The 22,798-nt window shown below is 46.5% G+C and overlaps 1 protein-coding gene across 1 annotated transcript; it reads right to left on the bottom strand.

Annotated features, from left to right (window-relative positions):
- Positions 1 to 1,396: 1,396 nt before the first annotated feature.
- LOC139229231 (immunoglobulin lambda-1 light chain-like) lies at positions 1,397 to 9,964 on the bottom strand. Its single transcript, XM_070860892.1, has 4 exons — positions 9,919 to 9,964; positions 9,493 to 9,813; positions 9,067 to 9,102; positions 1,397 to 2,023 (listed from the first exon to the last, which is right to left on the bottom strand). Exons 1-4 carry the CDS (start codon positions 9,962 to 9,964, stop codon positions 1,701 to 1,703), a joined length of 726 nt encoding a protein of 241 aa, XP_070716993.1. The 3' UTR covers positions 1,397 to 1,700.
- Between the last annotated feature and the right edge of the window lie 12,834 nt (positions 9,965 to 22,798).

The raw sequence follows: 22,798 nt of genomic DNA, 5'->3' as shown, positions 1-22,798 counted from the left end.
TATGAAACCTTGCTTGCTCTTCTTAGAGCTCATGTCTCCAGGTGAGTATTAATTGATCCTCTATTGTGGCCTCTCGAATACCATTGCTGCTGTTAATCTGACTGGTCTACTGTTAGCTAGTTCATTCCTTAAAAACAATGTGTTACAGTGGCATCCCTCCACAGATCTGACCCAACTTCCATATCCAAGGATCTTTGAAAGATGGTGGTCAGATCTGCTGCAATTTCCTCTGACTAATCAGTCCGTGGAATTAATTTAGACTTTTTTGCAGGGGGCATGATTAAGAGGTTTGCTGAGGATACGAAAATTGGCCTTGCAGTTGATAGTGAGGAAGAAAGTTGTAGACTGCAGCAAAATATCAATGGACTGGCCAGGTGGACAGCAAAGTGACAAATGAACTTTAATCATGAGAAATGTGAGGTAATGCATTTGGGGAAGGATAACCAGGCACAGAATGTACAATAAATGGTAGGATACTAGGAGTTGTAGAGGAACAGAGGGATCTTGCAGTGCATGTCCACAGAATGTAACAGGACAAAAAGATAATGCGGTTAAGGACAAAGGGGATACTTTACTTTATTAGCCGCAGATTGATAGAAGAGGAGGAGGGGGTTGTATTCTTGTACTATATAAAACACTAGTTATGCCACAGCTGGAGTACTGCATACAGTTCTGATCACCATATTACAGAAAGGATGTGATTGCACGAGAGAAGGTACAGTGGAGATTTACGAGGATATTAACTACGAGGAAAGATTGGAGAGGTTGGGGTTGTTTTCTTTGGAACACCTGAGTGGAGATTTAACTTGGGTGTATAAGATTTTGAAACCCCTTGATCAATCCCTTAGCAGAGGGGTCAATCAGCAGGGGCATGGATTTACATAGATTAGCGGGGGTGTTGAGAAATGTTTTCACCCAGAGTGTGCTAGGGGTCTGGAATTCACTGCCTGAAAGGATGGTAGAGGTAGAAACAATCACTTAAAATAGTACCTGTATATGCACTTAAAATGCCGTAACCTGCCAAGCTATGAACCAAGAGCTGGAAAGTGGGATTAGGCAGATAGCTGTTTTACAGCCGGCACAAACACGATGGGCCAAATGGCCTCCTTCAGTGCAAAAAATTTCTACAATTCCATGGCTTCCCTCAACATTCTTGGTTTAATGGAGACAGAATCAGAATTGGAGCAAAGTGTTGGGTCCCTTCACATCTAGCCCACTTGGTGGTGTCAGGGCTGGGGAGGGCACACAAGGTGACAAAGCACGCAAATATTTCCTACACAGATTCTCTTTATTGGAAGTTAGATCAGTCACAGACCATCATTGTCAGCCTGATGCTGTTGGCAGATCATAAACAATCTTCATTAATCATTTTCATTAAATCCTTCAGGTGTTGTTGAACAAACTACCAATTTCAAATGAACTTTCTGACTCTAGACCAGTATCTGGTCACTGTAACCCTTGTGCAGCCTCTTAATAGGAGAAGCTGAACAAACCTGCCTCGGGTACAAACACTTCAAATGTTACAGCAGAACCACACAATGCAAACCAGAAGCACAAAATGCAGCAGAGACCAAGGGGAGAGGGTGGAGAATGGGGTAGGGGAAAGAAGATGGGGTTGCTGAGGGATACAGGGTGGATAATGGGGCAAGTGACACTGCCCCAATAATCAGGCAGCATACGCGAGTGAAGCTTCGATCTATTTAACAGTCGGATTGTGCGACTGTAGCGGATGTTTTCGAAGCTGTCCCTTGTTGAACTGTACAGGAGTACACCTTCCCACTGCTCCAGTCTGTGCCGGGGACCGTCAGGTAGCTGCTGAGACTGAAGGTGTTGTCCGTGTTCCGCGACACCGCGCTGGTTTGGACCTCACTGCTCGTCGGACTCCCATCAACTGTCCAGCTGACCACAGCGAAGCCCATGGACAGTTTGTTGACCAGGCAAACTAACGTGCCTGCTCCTTTAGCGCTCATCTCCTCGGCCGAAGGCCCGAGCACTTTTAGTGAAGGTTCAGGGAGTTGCTGAGCTGCAATAGGAACCAGAGAAGGAGTGTTTGAATAAAGTTATTGAAATGTTTAACATATTTCAGAGTTTAATAGAAGCAGATTTTAACGGTTGCATCTTCCGAAAGTGGGCCCCAGAAGTTCACAGTGAGTGCATTGCCCCTTTAAGGTTGAACATGGTTTGTCAAAACAAAGGACGACAATTTCTTGACGTACAATTATTGTTTTCGTATCCTCCTGGTGACTGGGTGGATTAGAGCATCACTCGCTCTGGGACTTCACCTCCTGCTCCCAGGATCCATCCCCGGTCTGTGCCAAGGTGGCTGATCTAGGGCGAGTGCACCAGGGACCCTTCACTTGGCCTCAGTATCCCTGGTTAGGGAGAGGAGTGACCCTGGATCTCTGACCACAAACCAGTGACCTCTACAACCTTTGATTGCAAGTTAAAAATCTGCCCCAAAGAGTGATGTGTTTTGGCACTGAGCCATTAAAGGACTTGGAGACACACTGCCAGTGTAAAGTGGTATCATACCCGTGTAATGTGCCCACACCCTGTCCTACCGGCTGCACATTCCACCTCTACAATTCACCCCTTCCCACCCATCACTAATGCCCCTGCGTTGCCACCCACTGCCACAGGAAGGATAAAAAGATCTCAAACCCTCCCCTGTGCCAGTGGGTAAGGGTACTGTGTGGTCCCGAGCTCCACAGACCAGTCGGTCCATGGGCAGCGATGTTGCTCCAATTGGCACATTACCCAGAGGTTGGGAGAGGGGAACAAAACGCCAACGTCCCCTTTTCCCACCTGCCACTCCCCAACTGGGAAGGTGCGCTGTTGTGGGTGTGAGGCGAGGACAAGACAAGGCCATTGACAGGTGAATGATCCACTAACACTCACTGTCCCGGCCAATCTATGAAGAATGGTCATTTAGGGCAAGATGGGGCTGGCTCACAACTCCCATGGACAGGATCCTGAGGGAATGGGAGGTACGATCCTCAATATCCAAGTGTACATGGTCAGAAATAGGAAGTTGCAAAGTGTTTTGTTTAAACAAAAAAGGAAAATGTACAAGTGCTGATGTGGGGCAGCCGGAGATGTTCACGATGCAGCAACACTAACCCACCGGCACAGGCTCAGTGTCGACACGGCAAACGACAGAATTCAGTGAGCCAGTGGTGTGGGCCCAGTCCGGGTGTTAGCGGTCAATGCCAAACATCAGCACAAACCATCCAGCCTTTTCACAGCAGTGTCGTTCTGACTGGAGTCCAGCTACAGATAGATTATGGTCCCCACACCCCACCGGCGGTGGGGGGGCGGAAATTGTACCCAGAACTTGTACCCAGCTCCAGCCTTAATGTGCAGCAACCAGAATCATTTAGCAACAGGACACAAAGGAGCAGTGCCGAGGGAAATGGATGGCTATGAAGGGAAGAGGGAAGGGAGTAGAGGCTGGGAGCAGTGCTTTTTTGGATGAGAGTCAGAAGGGGAATTCCAGCATGAACTGTGAGGAATTGAGAGAGTGTAGGGTGTTGGATGGGGTATAGTGTCTGAGAGTATGGGGGTAGAGAATTGGATGGGGTTCGGCATCTCTGAACTGGCTCAAAATGCAGTGTTGAGTACCTCAACTGGCGCAGGGAGGGAGTAAATTTTGGGAAATTGATGATCAGGATGAAATCGGTGCAGACAAATGTGAATTAAAGCGCAACGCATCATAATTCAAATCAGAATATTGGGGAATGTTGGGGATGGGTAAGAATGACAGAATAATGAACACTCGGCATCATCTATGGTAATAAACAGATCCAGACCGACAGATCGTGAGCAGTCTAATTGGGAAGGAGAAATATATGGACTATGTCTCAGCCAACATTTCAGTGCAGTACTCACAAGTACAGTAATGCATTATTAGTGGTGCTATCTTTCTGAAAAAGACACTAGTTAAGCTCTTCCCTGCAAGTGGAAACATTCTCTCTATCGACTCTATGAAAATCTTTCATAATTTAAAAGACCTGTAATAGGTCACTCCTAAGCCACCTTTGTTCAAGAGAGGAGACCCAGCCTGTTCATCCTTTCCTGATATGTATACCCTCACATTTCAGGCATCATCTTTGTAAATCTTCTCTGCACCCTCTCCAGTGCCCCTACATGCTTTTTATAATATGGCGACCAGAACTGGACACAGTGCAAGTGTGGTCTAACCAAGGTTCAACACAGGTTTAGCATAACTTCCCTACTTTTCAATTCTATACCTCTAGAACTAAACCCCAGTGCTTGGTTTGCTTTTTTTATTGCCTTGCTAACCTGTGTCACAACTTTTACCGATTTGTGAATTGTACTCAGATCCCTTTGTTCCTCTACCCCACCGAGACTCGCACCCTCCAAGTAATACGTGACCTCCCTATTCTTCCTATCAAAATGTAACACCTCACATTTATCTGTTTTGAACTTCATTTTGCCAGTGAAATGCCCATTCTGCAAGTTTATTAATGTCCTCCTGTAATTTGTTGCAGTACTCCTTGGTATTGACTATTCACTCACTCCTCACAATTTGGCACCATCCACAAATTTAGAAATTGTGTTTTTAATTCCAACGTCTAAATCAATTGATGTAAATTGTGAACAGCAGTGGCCCCAGCACTGATCCTTGTGGGACACCACTACCCACCTTCTGCCACTGTGAATAGCTACCCTTTACTCCTACTCTCTGCTTTCTGTCCTGAAGCCAGATAATGATCCATTCCGCTACTTGTCCCCTCACTCCACATTCTCTGACCTTGCTCATCAGTCTATTATGGGCTACCTTATCCAAGGCCTTTTGAAAATCTAGATAAATTACATCTCCTTCATTACCATTGTTCACTCCCTCTGTTATATCTTCAAAAATTTCAATAAGGTTGGTCAAGCAAGAATTTCCCTTTTGAAATCCATGCTGACCATTCATTATATTTTTAGTCTCCAGATCTTATTTTCTCCTTTAGTAGAGAGATTCCATTATTTTTCCTACCACCGATGTTAAGCTAATTGGACATGCAATACCTATATTTAAGGGGGATAGAACATTAAGCTTTCATCAGTCCTCTGGCAGTACACTGTTTTCTAATTAATTATTCAATATGTGTAGTAATACGTCTGCTATCTCTTCCATGGATTCTTTTAAAAAGGTGCTACATAAATGCAATTTTTTTTTCAATGTTTTAATGTAATAGAAAGAGACACTTGCATTTATATAGCACCTTTCATGATGTCCCAAAGGGCTTTACAGACAATTATGTACTTTAAAAATAGTCACTTTTGTAATGTAGAAAACACAGCAGCTAAATTACACACAGCAAGTCCGACAAACAGCAATTTGATAATATCAAGTGATGTTGATCGATGGATAAATATTGACCGAACACCCGTGGATAACCACTGCTCTTCAACATAGTGCCACAAGATATTTTACATCTACCTCGAGAAGGCAGACATTTGGTGCAAGGGTCAAGGATGTCTGGGAGCGGGTGCAGGACATTCTGAAAAGGGAGGGTAAACAGTCAGTTGTCATGGTGCATATAGGCACCAACGATATAGGTAAAAATGGGATGAGGTCCTACGAGACGAATTTAGGGAGCTAGGAGATAAATTAAAAGTAGGACCTCAAAAGTAGTATGCTCAAGATTGCTACCAGTGCCACGTGCTAGTCAGAGTAGGAATCGCAGGATAGCTCAGATGAATACGTGGCTTGAGGAGTGATTAAAATTCCTGGGACATTGGAACCGGCTCTGGGGGAGGTGGGACCAGTACAAACCGGACGGTCTGCACCTGGGCAGGACCGGAACCAATGTGCTCGGGGGAGTGTTTGCTAGTGCTGTTGGGGAGGAGTTAAACTAATATGGCAGGGAAGTGGGAGCCTATGCAGGGAGACAGAGGGAAGTAGAATGGGGGTAGAAGCAAAAGATGGAAAGAAGAAAAGTAAAAGTGGAGGGCAGAGAAACCCAAGGCAAAAAGCCAAAAGGGCCACATTACACCAAAATTCTAAAAGGGGCAAAGTGTGTTAGAAAGACAAGCGTGAAGGCTCTGTGCCTCAATGCGAGGAGTATTCGGAATAAGGTGGACGAATTAACTGCGCAGATAGCAGTTGACAGATAACATGTCATTGGCATCACGGAGACATGACTCCAGGGTGACCAAGGCTGGGAATTCAACATTTAGGAGCCCCTTGGGGAACAATGACCATAACATGGTAGAATTCTTTATTTAGATAGAGTGTGACAGTTAATTCAGAAACTAGGGTCCTGAACTTAAGGAAAGGTAACTTCGATGGTTTGAGGCATGAATTGCCTAGAATAGACTGGCGAGTGATACTTAAAGGGTTGACGGTGGATAAGCAATGGCAAACATTTAAAGATCACATGGATGAACTTCAGCAATTGTACACCCCGGTCTGGAGTAAAAGAAAAGCAGGGTTGGTGGCTCAAACGTGGCTAACAAGGGAAATTAAGGATAGTGTTAAATCCAAGGAAGAGGCATATAAATTGGCCAGGAAAAAACAAACCCAAGAACTGTGAGAAATTTAGAATACAGCAGAGGAGGACAAAGGGTTTAATTAAGAGGGCTAAAAATAGAGCACGAATGCAAGCTTGCCGGGAACATAAAAACTGACTGCAAAAGCTTCCATAGATACGTGAAGAGAAAAAGATTAGTGAAGACAAATGTAGGTCCCTTGCAGTCAGATTCAGGTGAATTTATAATGGGGAACAAAGAATTGGATGACCAATTGAACAAATACTTTGGTTCTGTCTTCACGAAGGAAAACACAAATAACGTTCCTGAAATACTAGGGGACCAAGGCTCTAGTGAGAAGGAGGAACTGAAGGGTATCCTTATTAGGCAGGAAATTGTTAAGGAAATTGATGGTATTGAAGGTCAATAAATTCCCAGGTCCTGATAGTCTGCATCCCAGAGTCCTTAAGGAAGTGGCCTTAGAAAAAGTGGATGCATTGGTGATCATTTTCCAACAGTCTGTCGACTCTGGATCAGTTCCAATGGACTGGAGGGTAGCTGATGTAACACCACTTTTTAAAAAAAGGGAGGAAGAGAGAAAGCAGGTAATTATAGACCGGTTAGCCTGACATCAGTAGTGGGGAAAATGTTGGAATCAATTATTATGAATTAGCAGCGCATTTGGAAAGCAGTGACAGGATCAGTCCAAGTCAGCATGGATTTATGAAGGGGAAATCATGCTTGACAAATCTTCTAGTTACACGCTCAAAAGAATTCCAGTAAAGTGGACAAGGGAGACCTAGTGGATGTGGTGTATTTGGACTTTCAAAAGGCTTTTAACAAGGTCCCACACAAGAGATTGGTGTGCAAAATCAAAGCACATGGTATTGGGGTTAATATACTGAAGTGGATAGAGAACTGGTTGGCAGACAGGAAGCAGTGAGTCGGGATAAACGAGTCCTTTTCAGAATGGCAGGCAGTGATGTGGAGTGCCGCAGGGCTCAGTGCTGGGAAGCCCAGCTCTTTACAATATATTTTAATGATGTGGATGAAGGAATTGGGTGTAATATCTCCAAGTTTGCAGATGACACTAAACTGGGTGGCAGTGAGAGCGGTGAGGGGGACACTAAGAGGCTGCAGGGTGACTTGGACAGGTTAGGTGAGTGGGAAAATGCATGGCAGATGCAGTATAATGTGGATAAATGTAAAGTTATCCACTTTGGGAATAAAAACACGAAGACAGATTATCTGAATGACGGCAGATTGGGAAAAGGGTAGGTGCAACGAGACCTGGGTGTCATGGTTCATCAGTCTTTGAAAGTTGGCACACAGGTACAGCAGGCAGTGAAGGCAGAAAATGGTATGTTGGCCTTCATAGCTAAGGGATTTGAGTATGGGAGCAGAGAGGTCTTACTGCAGTTGTACAGGGCCTTGGTGAGGCCTCACCTGGAATATTGTGTTCAGTTTTGGTCTCCTAATCAGAGGAAGGATATTCTTGCTATTGAGAGAGTGCAGCGAAGGTTCAGCAGACTGATTCCCAGGATGGCAGGACTGACATATGAGGAGACACTGGATCAACAAGGCCTTTATACACATTGGAGTTTAAAAGGATGAGAGGGGATCTCGTCGAAACATGTAAGATTCTTACAGGATGGGACGGGACAGGTGAGATGCAGGTAGAATGTTCCAGATGTTGGGAAAATCCAGAACCAGGGACACAGTCTTAAGATAAGGGGTAGGCCATTTCGGACTGAGATGAAGAGAAACTTCTTCACTGAGTTGTTAACCTGTGGAATTCCCTGCAGCAGAGTTGCTGATGCCAGTTCATTGGATATATTCAAGAGGGAGTTAGATATGGCCCATACGGTTAAGGGGATCAAGGGTTATGGAGAGAAAGTAGGAAACGGGTACTCAGGGAATGATCAGCCATGATCTTATTGAATGGTGGTGCAGGCTCAAAGGGCCAAATGGCCTACTCATGCAACTATTTTCTATGTTTCTATGTTTCAGACATCTCAGCCAAAAGACAGCACCTCTGACAGTGCAGCATTCCCTCAGTATGGCACTGGAGTGTCAGCCTAGTCTGGAGTGGAACAAACTTCTGACTCAGGGGCAAGAGTACTATTAACCAAACCACATATGCCTTCAGTATAATCCATCCCAATCTAGCTAATGGTGAAAACATTCCCACCATTGTTAAATAAAACAGCTCAACCATGGGAGGAGTGGGGGTGGGGGTGGGGGTGGGGTTGAGGGAAATCATGTAACACTTTTTCCAGCACTGCCTTCCATCCAGGTTTGGAGTAAGCTGCATCAGACACTGTGACCCAGACACTATCTGCATCAACTGTTTAAAAAGCAATCTGCAGATAATTTCAGGAAACAATTCAATTAGAATTCAAAAATTACACAGCACTAATTAACAGAGTTAGTATTAGACACTAAACAGGATTGTACTGCAATCAGCATTTTCACTCAAATTAATGTCGAACAAATAGTAGAAATAATAGTTTAAATTATTAATGAACGTCTAAATGTTCAAACCCAGAGAGTCCCTGCAGGAGGGATTTCCCAGCCACTTACCTGCTACAAAGAGCTTGGTCCCTTTGCCGAACACCCCCACAGTGAGATGTTCTAGGGTTCAGTCCATACAATTACCCAGGACCCTGGAATCAGACAGAAAACACATTCAGAAGCTCCAGTGCCAGCATTAATCAGACACCATGTATTGCGAGTGTACCAGCTGGTGTGGGACAGGAAGGAATGAACTCTCAGCAACATCCACACACTGACATTAAAGGTCAGCAACACCCAATACTGGGCAGTGAGACTCAATGCTCCCAAGTCTGAAATGGGATAAATTAGAAAATATTGTATAAAAAAAAAGACAACATTGAAGTGATTTTATGAAATGTAAAACATTAGAATGTTTTCAGATGCAAAATGTTGTTAAGTGTATAACATTTGCTGCTCCCAGTTTTTGTGTTACCTTCTGTCACTGTGACACATAAGCACTGCTTGCTGAAAACCATTTTTCACAGTAATAGACGGCAGCGTCATTCACCTCCACGGACTTTATGATTAACTGGTAAATGTTGTGGCCGCTGTTGGCTTTCGATGTGAAACGGTTGCTGGTAAACCCCGAACCATAGGTTGGGGCACTGTGAGAGTGATGGTAATAGAGGATCCATTGAGGAACTGCTCCTGGTGTCTGCTTGTACCAGTTGACAGGATAGCTATCAACCGTTCCAATGTTACAGTCGAGTGTGACCGTGTCCCCTGGTTTCACGGTCAGGGCTGGAGGCTGAGTCAGAGTCTGAGACTGTCCACCTGTAAAAGAGCAGGGATTAAACATTACACATTGACTCTTTAAAAGTGACCCCAAGCGCCCAATGTGCTGCTGCGGGAGGAGCAGAGTTCAGTGTCTGTACTTACAGCCCAGCCACAGTGCCAGAGACCAGAAAAAGCACAGCGTCTGCATCGTTCCTGCCACTGAGCTTGCTTCCTGCCTGCCTTCCCCGAGTGTATCTGTGACAGACTGTGGCAGCAGCTGCCCATTGAGCCCAGTTATAGACCCATTCACACCAGGCAGGAAATCCATGCAAATTAGAGCCATTCACACTGACCAACCAGGGCAATGATCGGAAACCCGCCCATTCAGCGTCAGAGACCGTCAGATTGAGGCAGAGACACCTCAGCACTGTTAGCAACTGACTGACATCTTAATCAGAAGATCGTTTATTGCCTGATATTTCTCAGTTTCTGCTTCATCTGTCCTGGGCTGGAGTTTAAATTGCAGATTACCTCTCCAATAACAAGAACTCTCCGCCATACCACAGTCTGATGCAGTACTCTCAGCTTGTGGCTCTCTCATTAATACAGACACCTTATAAAGCTGGAGGACTGGGACACTTTCTACACCACACACTGATACAGCGCACGTTACTGGCAGCTCCCTCCCAGAGAAACCATCTGAAACATTCTCCATACAGCAAGCTCCTCACCCTGGGACACTTACTGTGTGACTCCCACATAGAGTCCTGACTCAATCTGTCGGTGAACCCCCTCAGTTAGTGTTTAGACAATTTTGCTGTGTGTGTGTTGCCAGTGCTTCAACATGAGTGAACATGCTTAACAGGGAAGGGACTGAAGTTATAACTAGTTACCGAAGTACTAACTTGCCAGCCAGCTGACTATCATATTCTAACCTGCTGTCAACCAGCAGCTGACCAGTATGACTATGAACTCCATTCTACTAACTGCTAAATACAACTCTTTTTACGGAGACAAAATTAACAGTTAGATCAAGTGCCCCCCGATCTGGGGGACACTCCAGACGCTTTTCAAATGCCTTTTTTTTTTGTTTTTTTTTGTTTTTGAGTTTTTTTTGGGGGGGGCTTTAAAATTATATATTTTACAAGTGCCCCCTATAAAAGGGGAGGGGGACAGTAAACTGCTAAATAAAACTCTTTTGGGGGATAAAATTAACAGTTAGATCAAGTGCCCCCCGATCTGGAGGACACTCCAAACATTTTTCAACTGCCCCTTTTTTAAATTTTTTTTTTGTTTGTTTTTTTGTGGGGCTTTTTTGTGATTTTTGGGCATTAAAATAAAATATTTTACAAGTGCCTCCTATAAAAGGGGAGGGGGACACTAAACTGCTAAATACAACTCTTTTAGATGAAACAAAAGAAAACATTTAAATCAAGTACCCCCCAATCTGGGGGGTACATTTTCCAATGCCCTTTTTTTTTGTATTTTTGTAGGTTTTTTTGTGCGTTTTTTGTGGGGGTTTTTTGTGATTTTTGGGCATTAAAATAATATATTTTACAAGTGCCCCCTATAAAAGGGGAGGGGGACACTAAACTACTCAATACTACTCTTTTGATTGGAGAAAAAAATAAACGTTAATTCAAGTGCCCCCTGATCTGGGGGACACTCCAAACACTTTTAAACAAGTGCCCTTTTTTGGGGGTTTTTTTGTGGGTTTTTTTTCTTTTTGGGCACTAAAAGCATAAATTTACAAGTACCCCCTATAAAAGGGGAGGGGGACACTAAAACCGGCAATTAAAATAAATTAGACTTTAAAACATATAAAATCAAATTAAAATTTGGTCCAACAGCTCTACAACTGTTTTGGGGGGGGGAGAACAAAATAAACATTAGATCAAGTGCCCCCCGCAACAGCTCTACAACTCTTTTGGGGGAGGGACAAAATAAACATTAGACCGAGTGCCCCCCGGTCTGGGGGACACTCCAGACACTTTTAACTGCTCTCTTTTTTAATATTTTTTGTATTTTTTGTGTTTTTTTTAATTTTTGAGGGCATTAAAATAATATATTTTACAAGTACCCCCTATAAAAGGGGAGGGGGACAGTAAACTGCTAAATACAATCTATTTTCTGAGTCTCTGCTTTCACAGAATCAGGACATTGAGAGCCAATTACACCTCATTTAAATACCAAAGGGGATTGGTTGAAGCTAAACTGTCGATTGGTGGCTTCAGCCAATCATCTTCCAGTATTTGAAGGCGGTTTGGTGTCGCCCAAACCAGTTGCCCCGGGTGGGCGTGAGACTGACACACACCAGGGGTCCGGGCAGGAACTGTGCTCTGTTATTTTAAGGAGAGGGACTGTCCAGAACAGAGTCCAACCCTCTTGGTCTGTAGTTTATAGCCACATTACACAAATAGCTTGGTTTCTGTTCCATCTGACATGTTCCTTTCAGTAACTGTGAGACACCTCGCTGTTTAAAGGGATAATGGCCTAGAAATTAGAAATGGCCACGAAACGGACAGTGTCCTGGCCCAACGATGTTAAGCTGCACCAGGTCCAAAAGATCTAGGTAGCATGCAAAATTCGTGCTCAGTCCTCATTATCATGATTATAGTCTTGATTTCACGCTGAAACTGCTGCTCATTGGCTTAACGCTCAAGATGGGCCAATATTGGGTCCAGTCTAATTCCCAGTCATGTTTGCCACAGGCTTTATTCAGTACTTAAAGGGGAGATGCACTGATGCTGCTGCACCTCATTGTCAAGCCCCTCACAAGTGCAGCTGGAAGAAGACATTAGTGCAAACCCATGGCGGAGCCTCGGCACAGGGAGAGCCTGCAGATTCTCCAAAGCGGTTTTTGAGCCACTGCTCGTGGCCATGGAGAGGAGGCAGGCTGTCCACTTCCCCCACACTGGCAGGAAGCTCTCGTCACACTCCTCGTGAAATCTCTGGCAGGACATAGTCACCCACATCACGGCCAGCATGGCGGTCCCAAGGTCGGCCATCCAGTGTCAGATGAAGTTTAATGACCTCACACGACCGGTCAAGGTCAGTAAATGCTTCAGCAACTGCCATATCCCACCATCTGCACCACAAGCCTCACACACTGCTCAATGTACCACACCCCCAGCACACACCTACCAACAATCTCTACCCATCACCACTCACCCCTTATAATCAGAGCTTCACTTCACCCTCACAGCCTTACCACTGCTGCAACACTCACACCCACATCTCTCACTTTGCACATACTGACAGCTATTCAACCATGGCAAGCACATCACCCAAACACATTGCACCACACTCACTCACACACTTCTCTTTCTCTTGCAGGCAAAGGTCGCGCATCATCAGAGGGAGCAGCGGCAGACAGGCGGGGGCAGACTGACAACCATGACCTCAGCCTGCTGGAGGAGAAAGCGGTGGACATCATTGGGCAGCAGATCATAGAGGCAGGCCTCAAACCAGCGAGGTTGAACCCCTTGGGGACATCAACGGTATGTTCATTCCTAATTCTCCTCACACCGCACTTCCCCCTCATCCCACAATCTCTTCTCACGTTCAAGCTGCTGATGCTGTATGCATGCGTATCCTGCTTCATGCCCCCCTCCCCTCATCATAACCCAACTCTTCTGCATTTCTGCTTGCAGATAATCAGCAACAAGCACCTGAGAAGCCGGTCCCTGAGGCAATGCACGAGAGCGAGGGGGGAGAAGAAGACAACGCAGCGTTGCTGCATTTGTCACTCGCAGAAAGTAGCTCAGAAACTGGCACTGCGCATATTTGAGGCTAGAGTAGAAGTGGGATCTGCACAGGTGAGGCACCGGGCACAAGTGGGAGTGGGCTGCAGCAAGTCCGGGGGGGAAAGGGTAGCTCGGGGTCAGCTTCCCGGAGAGTGAGTTCGCACACGGGTTCTGCTGCACAAGACTCAGATAAGGACCTTGATGGGTCGGTCTTCAGCAGAAGGGTGATGGACATGCAGACCAAAGTGCTGGGTGCAATGGCTAGCCTGCCAGAGAGAGTATTGGCAATGTCAAGGAACATGGAGGAGTCCATCTCCAATATTGTACGGGGCTCTGCACACAGCTTGGAGCCCAGGATTACCGGTCTGGAAATGATGGAAGATTCCCGAAGAACCCGTGTCGACCTGAACATGATGGAGTGTGTGACGGGCGATGTCACAGCTACCATTGCTGCAGGGGACTACGCATTACCCTGCCATCTCTTCGCTTGATCCTTTCAGAAACCAGCGTGTGAGCAGTTACAAGTAATGGCAGAGAAAGCATAGGCCCCATCACTATCAATAATTACTTTCACTAAATTAAACTAATCTCTCTACTCTCTCTATACTGTATACCAGTCAGTCTAATAGACCTCAACAATATCAATAATTCTTTTCACTATCTACAAAACACTTTTCGCAAAAAAATGCCTCTACAATAGCTACTCTCAATATATATACCATAATATCATATTCTGAGTTGATCTATCTATAAATAACTCTCTAAATAACTCACAACTATTTAGCTCGTTTTTTCTGTTGCCCCCACCCGTCGTCCAATCTTCAAAATGGCGTCCGTAGTGCCCATTTCCTTCTGTAAAGCCCGGGAAAAGCAGCTATTTCTCAGCGATGTTTTCGGCCTTCCATCAGCCCAGTGAAGTGCTGACTCTGTGCCGAAAGTGGAATGGGCCTTGTTTTGGTCGATCAGTTCGGCGATCATTTTGGCAAAGTGAGCCAAAACTTGAGGGCCTATTTTTCCAGCGATGTTTTGGGCCTAGTTTCCACTTTTTGGTGAAAATGGGCGATAAAGGTCCGTTTTGAGCGATTAGATGGGCGATGTAAAGTGTAAAGTCTAAGGCTAACTATTTGTGCTGCACTTTTCTTGGACAGACAGGCGTCCGTCCAGCCCCCCCGCCCCGCACTGCACTTTTTTGACCAACAGACGACAAGCCCCGCCCCTGTCAAGCTCCGCCCACCGCCCCCTCCCAGGCCCCGAATCATTCGGCTCACGTGGTGCCGAGAGGCAGGAGCTGAGCCCTGAGACTCCGCCGCCCCCCTCCCCTGCTCCCGGGACTCGCTAGGCCCACCGACTCCCCCTCCCTGGGACTCGCAAGGCCCACCAATTACCCCACACGTCCCGAGCGGCGGCCGGTGGAGGCGGTTGAGGGTGTCGGAGGGCCTTGGGGCCGCGAGTGAGAGAGGCTGTTGGAGAGCGGCTGGCAGCGGCATGGCGGGCGGGTGGGATCGGAGAGGAGAGCGGGAACTCAGGAAAAACGGATCACGTTCTTCCAAACCCCAAGAAGGGACATCGTTGGAGTGGATGATAAACAGAAGTCACAAAATTGGCATGATTCACTTCATACCCAATTAACCTGTTAACAATCCATACACAATGCCCCATCCAGGTGCTTGGGTAAGGCACTTCAGCTGGTAGAGGGATCCACTTGGACTGGGATAAGGCACTTCGGCTGCACCAGGCATGCACTTGCGCTGGGCTGTGGGACTTTGGCTGGGCTAGGCATACACTTTGAATGGGGTAAGGCACTTTGACTGGGATAAGGCACTTTGGCTGGGGGTGGGAAGTAGATGGACTTGGGTATGAGACTTTGGCTGGGGGAGGCATACACTTGTGCTGGGGTAAGGCGCTTTAGTTGGGGGAGGGAATTCGTTGGATTGTGTAAGGCACTTTGGCTGAGGGAGGGAATTCGTTGGATTGTGTAAGGCACTTTGGCTGAGGGAGGGAAGTACTTGGACTGGGGTAAGGCCCTTGGCTGTGGGAGGACAGTACACTTGGACTGGGGTAAGGCACTTTGGCTGGGGGACGCATACACTTGTGCTGGGGGAAGGCACTTTGGCTGGGGCGGGAAGTACTTGGACTGGTTTAAGGCATTTCGGCTGGGGCAGGCAAACACTTGGAATGGGGTAAGCACTTTGGCTGAACATAAGAACATAAGAATTAGGAACAGGAGTAGGCCATCTAGCCCCTCGAGCCTGCTCCACCATCATAGCTGTTCTGGCCGTGGACTCAGCTCCACTTACCCGCCCGCTCCCCATAACCCTTAATTCCCTTATTGGTTAAAAATCTATCTACCTGTGATTTGAATACATTCAATGAGCTAGCTTCAACTGCTTCCTTGGGCAGAGAATTCCACAGATTCACAACCCTCTAGGAGAAGAAATTCCTTCTCAACTCAGTTTTAAATTGGCTCCCCCGTATTTTGAGGCTGTGCCTCCTAGTTCTAGTCTCCCCGACCAATGGAAACAACCTCTCTGCCTCTATCTTGTCTGTCTCTATCTTGTCTATCCCTTTCATTATTTTAAATGTTTCTATAAGATCACCCCTCATCCTTCTGAACTCCAACGAGTAAAGACCCAGTCTACTCAATCTATCATCATAAGGTAACCCCCTCATCTCCGGAATCAGCCTAGTGAATCGTCTCGGTACCCCCTCCAAAGCTAGTATATCCTTCCTTAAGTAAGGTGACTAAAACTGCACGCAGTACTCCAGGTGCGGCCTCACCCATACCCTGTACAGTTGCAGCAGGATCTCCCTGCTTTTGTACTCCATCCCTCTCGCAATGAAGGCCAACATTCCTTTCGCCTTCCTGATTACCTGCTGCACCTGCAAACTAACTTTTTGGAATTCATGCACAAGGACCTCCAGGTCCCTCTGCACCGCAGCATGTTGTAATTTCTCCCCATTCAAATAATATTCCCTTTTACTGTTTTTTTTTCCAAGGTGGATGACCTCACATTTTCTGACATTGTATTCCATCTGCCAAACCTTAGCCCATTCGCTTAACCTTTCTAAATCTTTTGCAGCCTCTCTGTATCCTCTACACAACCCGCTTTCCCACTAATCTTTATGTCATCTGCAAATATTGTTACACTACACTCCGTCCCCTCTTCCAGGTCATCTATGTATATTGTAAACAGTTGTGGTCCCAGCACCGATCCCTGTGGCACATCACTAACCACCGATTTCCAACCCGAAAAGGACCCATTTATCCCGACTCTCTGCTTTCTGTTAGCCAGCCAATTCTCGATCCATGCTAATACATTTCCTCTGACTCCGCGTACCTTTATCCTCTGCAGTAACCTTTTGTGTGGCACCTTATCGAATGCCTTTTGGAAATCTAAATACACCACATCCATCGGTACACCTCTATCCACCATGCTCATTATATACTCAAAGAAATCCAGTAAATTAGTTAAACATGATTTCCCCTTCATGAATCCATGTTGCGTCTGCTTGATTGCACTATTCATATCTAGCTGTCCCGCTATTTCTTCCTTAATGATAGCTTCAAGCATTTTCCCCACTACAGATGTTAAACTAACCGGCCTATAGTTACCTGCCTTTTGTCTGCCCCCGTTTTTAAACAGAGGCGTTACATTAGCTGCTTTCCAATCCGATGGTACCTCCCCAGAGTCCAGAGAATTTTGGTAGATTCTAACGAATGCATCTGTTATAACTTCCGCCATCTCTTTTAATACCCTGGGATGCATTTCATCAGGACTAGGGGACTTGTCTACCTTGAGTGCCATTAGCCTGTCCAGCACTATCCCCCTAGTGATAGTGATAGTCTCAAGGTCCTCCCTTCCCACATTCCCGTGACCAGCAATTTTTGGCATGGTTTTTGTGTCTTCCACTGTGAAGACGGAAGCAAAATAATTGTTTAAGGTCTCAGCCATTTCCACATTTCCCATTATTAAATCCCTCTTCTCATCTTCTAAGGGACCAACATTTACTTTAGTCACTCTCTTCCGTTTTATATATCGATAAAAGCTTTTACTATCTGTTTTTATGTTTTGTGCAATTTTACTTTCGTAATCAATCTTTCCTTTCTTTATCGCTTTCTTAGTCATTCTTTGCTATCATTTAAAATTTTCCCAATCTTCTACTTTCCCACTAACCTTGGCCACCTTATACGCATTGGTTTTTAATTTGGTACTCTCCTTTATTTCCTAGGTTATCCACGGCTGGTTATCCCTTCTCTTACCGCCATTCTTTTTCACTGGAATATATTTTTGTTGAGCACTATGAAACAGCTCCTTAAAAGTACTCCACTGTTCCTCAATTGTGCCACTGTTTAGTCTGTGTTCCCAGTCTACTTTAGCCAACTCTGCCCTCATCCCACTGTAGTCCCCTTTGTTTAAGCATAGTACGCTCGTTTGAGACACTACTTCCTCACCCTCAATCTGTATTACAAATTCAACCATACTGTGATCACTCATTCCAAGAGGCTCTTTACTAGGAGATCGTTTATTATTCCTGTCTCATTACACAGGACCAGATCTAAGATAGCTTGCTCCTTACGCCCACCAGTGACTTTTTCCCCTTACTATCTCGAATCTCCACCCACAATGATTCAACATTTTGTTCATTAGAGCCAATATCGTCTCTCACAACTGCCCTGATATCATCCTTTATTAACAGAGCTACCCCACCTCCTTTCCCTTCTTGTCTATCTTTCCGAATTGTCAGATACCCCTGTATATTTAATTCCCAGTTTTGGCCACCCTGCAACCACGTTTCTGTAATGGCCACCAAATCATACCCATTTGTAATGATTTGTGCCGTCAACTCATTTACTTTATTTCGAATGCTGCGTGCGTTTAGGTAGAGTGTTTTAATACTAGTTTTTAAACCATGATTTTTAGTTTTGACCCCTCCTGCAGCCCCTTTATATTCATACATATTGTCCCTTCCTATCACCTTGTGGTTTACACTTACCCCAGTGCTACTCTGCTCTGTTGCCTCCTGCCCTTTGCATTCTATCTTGGGGTCCTGTTCATCTAAGCTCTCACCCACTCTAACTAGCTCAGAGCCCTTTCCTGTGTTCCAAATACTCCTCGCATTGAGGCACCAAGCTTTCAGGCTTGCCTTTTTATTAGACTTTGACCTTTTAGAATTTTGCTGTACAGTGGCCCTTTTAGTTTTTTGCCTTGGGTTTTTCTGCCCTCCACATTTACTCATCTCCTTTTTGTCTTTTGCTTCTGTCTCCATTTTGTTTCCCTCTGTCTCCCTGCATAGGTTCCCATCCCCCTGCCATATTAGTTTAACTCCTCCCCAACAGCACTAGCAAACACTCCCCCTAGGACATTGGTTCCGGTCCTGCCCAGGTGCAGACCATCCGGTTTGTACTGGTCCCACCTCCCACAGAACCGGATCCAATGCCCCAGGAATTTGAATCTCTCCCTGCTGCACCACTGCTCAAGCCACGTATTCATCTGAGCTATCCTGCGATTCCTACTCTGACTAGCACGTGGCACTGGTAGCAATCCAGAGATTACTACTTTTGAGGTCCTATGTTTTAATTTAGCTTCTAGCTCCTTAAATTCATCTCGTAGGACCTCATCCCTTTTTTTTACCTATATCGTTGGTACCAATGTGCACCACGACAACTGGCTGTTCACCCTCCCTTTTCAGAATGTCCGGCACCCGCTCCAAGACATCCTTGACCCTTGCACCAGGGAGGCAACATACCATCCTGGAGTCTCGGTTGCAGCCGCAGAAACACCTATCTATTCCCCTTACAATTGAATCCCTTATCACTATCGCTCTCCCACTCTTTTTCCTGCCCTCCTGTGCAGCAGAGCCAGCCACGGTGCCATGAACTTGGCTGCTGCTGCCCTCCCCTGATGAGTCATCCCCCTCAACAGTACTCAAAGCGGCCTATCTGTTTTGCAGGAGGATGACCGCAGGGGACCTCTGCACTGCTCTTCCTGCTGGCCTTCCATTCCCTATCTGGCTGTGGACCCTTTACCCGCGGTAAGAAAAACTCGCTACACGTGCTACTCACGTTATTCTCAGCATTGTGGATGCTCCAGAGTGAATCCACCCTCAGCTCCAGTTTCGCAACGCGGACGGCCAGGAGCTGGAGGCGGATACACTTCCCAACAAACATAGTCGTCAGGGACACCGGAAGTGTCCTTGAGTTCCCACATGGTACAGGAGGAGCATATCACATGACCAAGCTCTCCTGCCATGACTTAACCCTTAGATACACTTAAATTGGCAACAACAATGTTAAAGTTTACTCACTGTTATTGAAGAGAACAAAGAAAAACTACTCACCAATCACCAGCCAACCACTTACCACCTTGGCTGTGACGTCACCTTTCTATTTCTTTCGAGTTCTTTTTTGCCTTCCCCCTGCAGCTTCACAAGCCCCGCCTCTCGCCGAACTCGCGCTGCTCCTGGTCTCACTGACCTTTTGTAGGCCTCTCCGATCCCCGGAACCCCCACCTCTCGTGGAACTCGCGCTGCTCCTGGTCTCACTGGCCTTTTGTAGGCCTCTCCAATCCCCAGAACCCCCGCCTCTCGTGGAACTCGCGCAGCTCCTGGTTTCACTGGCCTTTTGTAGGCCTCTCCGATCCCCGGAACTCTCGCCTCTCGCCGAACTCGCGCTGCTCCTGGTCTCACTGCCTTTTGTAGGCCTCTCCGATCCCCGGAACCGCCGCCTCTCGTGGAACTCGCGCTGCTCCTGGTCTCACTGCCTTTTGTAGGCCTCTCCGATCCCCGGAACTCCCGCCTCTCGCCGAACTCGCGCTGCTCCCGGTCTCACTGGCCATTTGTAGGCCTCTCCGATCCCTGGAACTCTCGCCTCTCGCCGAACTCCTGGGGGAGAGAAGTAGTTTTACTGGGGTAAGGCACTTCGGCTGGGGCAGGCATGCACTTGCACTGGGGTAAGGCACTTTGGCTGGAGAGCCTTACACTTGGACTGGGGTAAGGCATTTCACTGGGGTAGGGAAGTCGTTGGATTGGGTAAGGCACTTTGGCTGGGGGAGGCACTTTGGCTGGAGGAGGCATGCACTTGGTCTGGGGTACAGGACTTTAGCTGGGGGAGTGATGTACTTGGACAGGGGCACGGGACTTTGGGTGGTCCTTGCTGTCTGCTGAGGAGCTCTGCCCTCTGTCGCTTCAAGAAGTCAAAATGGATCGAGTTACAATTTGCAAAGTCAGTAAGTTCTTGGGTTGCGCGGATCAAGGCCGTTTTATACTGTCGGTTCACACCCTCCAGGAGGTGATTATCAACAATGTGCTGAGTGCTGCAGCATGAATTAGGAGCTCCGTCCCACTACAGTTGACACTTTCCTTTATTTTCTTCATCCAGCAATTTGTCGCAAATCAATAAGGTGCCGGTCAGCCCTACATGGCTCCCAAAGAAGGGAATCAGGAGCCCAAAACCAGGCCACATCCCCCACCATTCCCAGCAGCAACAACCTGCCTTTACATAGTAGAAAGCCCACGGCGACTCACAGAGGTGTAATCAGACAACAAGGACATCGAGACAAAGACGATATTCGGAGGGGTGACTGAAAGCTTGGTCAAAGAGGGGGTTTTATGGAAGGTCTTCAAGTCAGTGAAGGAGGTGGAGAGAGAGAAGGATTTAGGGAGGGAATTCCAGAGCATGAGGCCTAGACGGCTGAAGGCATGGCCCCCAATGGTGAGACAAAGGAAGGGCAGAATGTAAAAAATGCCCGAGTCACAGGAACGGTGAGTTCAGAGAAGGAGGGGAGGGGGGGGGGGTGGGTTCTAGGATTGGAGGAGGTTACAGAGATAGGGAGGCATGAGGCGATGAAGGATGAGCAGTGACTAGTGTCAGCCGTGGCTCAGTGGGTAGTTCAGTTTATGAAGTTAAGATAGTCAAACAGCCCACTCAATGAGGCAGTAAATTACAAATGTACACACAAATAGGACGGATGTGCCTGGGCTTCTAATGCTCGAATACAGTCTGGCCCATGGCCTATAGCTTTGCATTACATATACAGAACAAAAGCTTTACATTACATATCTCAACAGCAACTTGCATTTATCTAGCTCATTTAAAATAGAAAATGCCCCAAGGAGATTCGGAGGAGCGCAATGAGACACAAATCTGACAGCAAGCCACATAAAGCGATATTAGGACAGGTGACCTTCAGCTTGATCCAAGAGGTAGGTGTTAATGGCGTCTTGAAGGAGGAGAGAGATGTAGAGAGGCGGAGAGGATTAGCAAGGAAATCCCAAAGTTTGGAGCCTAAGCTGCTGAAGGCATAGTGCCAATGATAGAGCGATGTGCAGAATTGGAGCAGTGCAGAGATATTGGAGGGTCGTAGGACTAGAGGACGTTACAGAAGTAGGAAGGGGCGAGACCATAGAGTTATTTGAAAGAAAGGATGAGAATTTTAGAATCTAAGCATTGCCCACTCAAACGCCAATGTAAGTACAGTAGCACAGTGGTTATGTTAGTGAACTACTAATCCAGAGGCCTGGACTAATGATCCAGAGAAGTGAATTCAAATCCCACCACAACAGCTGCGTAATTTAAATTCAATTAATTGAATAAATCTGGAATATAAAGCTAGTATCAGTCATGGTGACCATGCAACTACAGGACTGTCATAAAACCAATCTGGTTCACTGATGTCCTCCTAGGGAAGGAAATCTGCCGTCCTTACCTGGTCTGGCCTATACGTGACTCCAGTCACACAACAATGTATTTGACTCCTAACTGCCTTCTGAAAGGGCCGAGCAAGCCACTCAGTTGTACAAAACGCTACGGAAAACAATAATAAGAATAAAACCGGAGAGAACATCCAGCATTGATATCGGCACCGGCTTCGGACACGACAACTGCACACCCAGCCCAGTCGACCCTGCAAAGTCCTTCTCACCAACATCTGGGGCTTGTGCCAAAATTGAGAGAGCTGCAGCCTGACATAGTCATCCTCACAAAATCATACTATTCAGCCAATGTCCTAGTCTCCTCCATCACCATTACTGGGTATGTCCTGACTCACCGGCAGGACGGATCCACCAGAGGGGGCGGCACAGTGGAATACAGTCAGTAGGTAGTGGCCCTGGGAGTTCTCAACACTGATTCCGAACCCCACAAAGTCTCATGGTTTCAGGTTAAGCATGAGCAAGGAAACCTCCTGCTGATTACCACTTACCACCCTTCCTCAGCTGATGAATTATTACTCCTCCATGGCCAACACCACTTGGAAGAAGCACGAAGGGTATCAAGGGCACAGAATGTACTGTGGGTG

This window comes from Pristiophorus japonicus, chromosome 18 (assembly GCF_044704955.1).
Source record: "Pristiophorus japonicus isolate sPriJap1 chromosome 18, sPriJap1.hap1, whole genome shotgun sequence".
Taxonomy (NCBI): Eukaryota; Metazoa; Chordata; class Chondrichthyes; family Pristiophoridae; genus Pristiophorus; species Pristiophorus japonicus.
Note: the sequence above shows the minus strand (reverse complement) of the source record. Positions and strands in the feature narration are given on the sequence as shown.

Coding starts and splice junctions, on each gene's coding strand:
- LOC139229231 (XM_070860892.1), bottom strand. CDS start 9,964: ATGCAGACGCTGTGCTTTTTCTGGTCTCTGGCACTGTGGCTGGGCT. Junction 9,814..9,918: donor TCTGGCACTGTGGCTGGGCT/GTAAGTACAGAC, acceptor GCTCTTTTACAG/GTGGACAGTCTCAGACTCTG. Junction 2,024..9,066: donor GACCAAGCTCTTTGTAGCAG/GTAAGTGGCTGG, acceptor TTCCTATTGCAG/CTCAGCAACTCCCTGAACCT.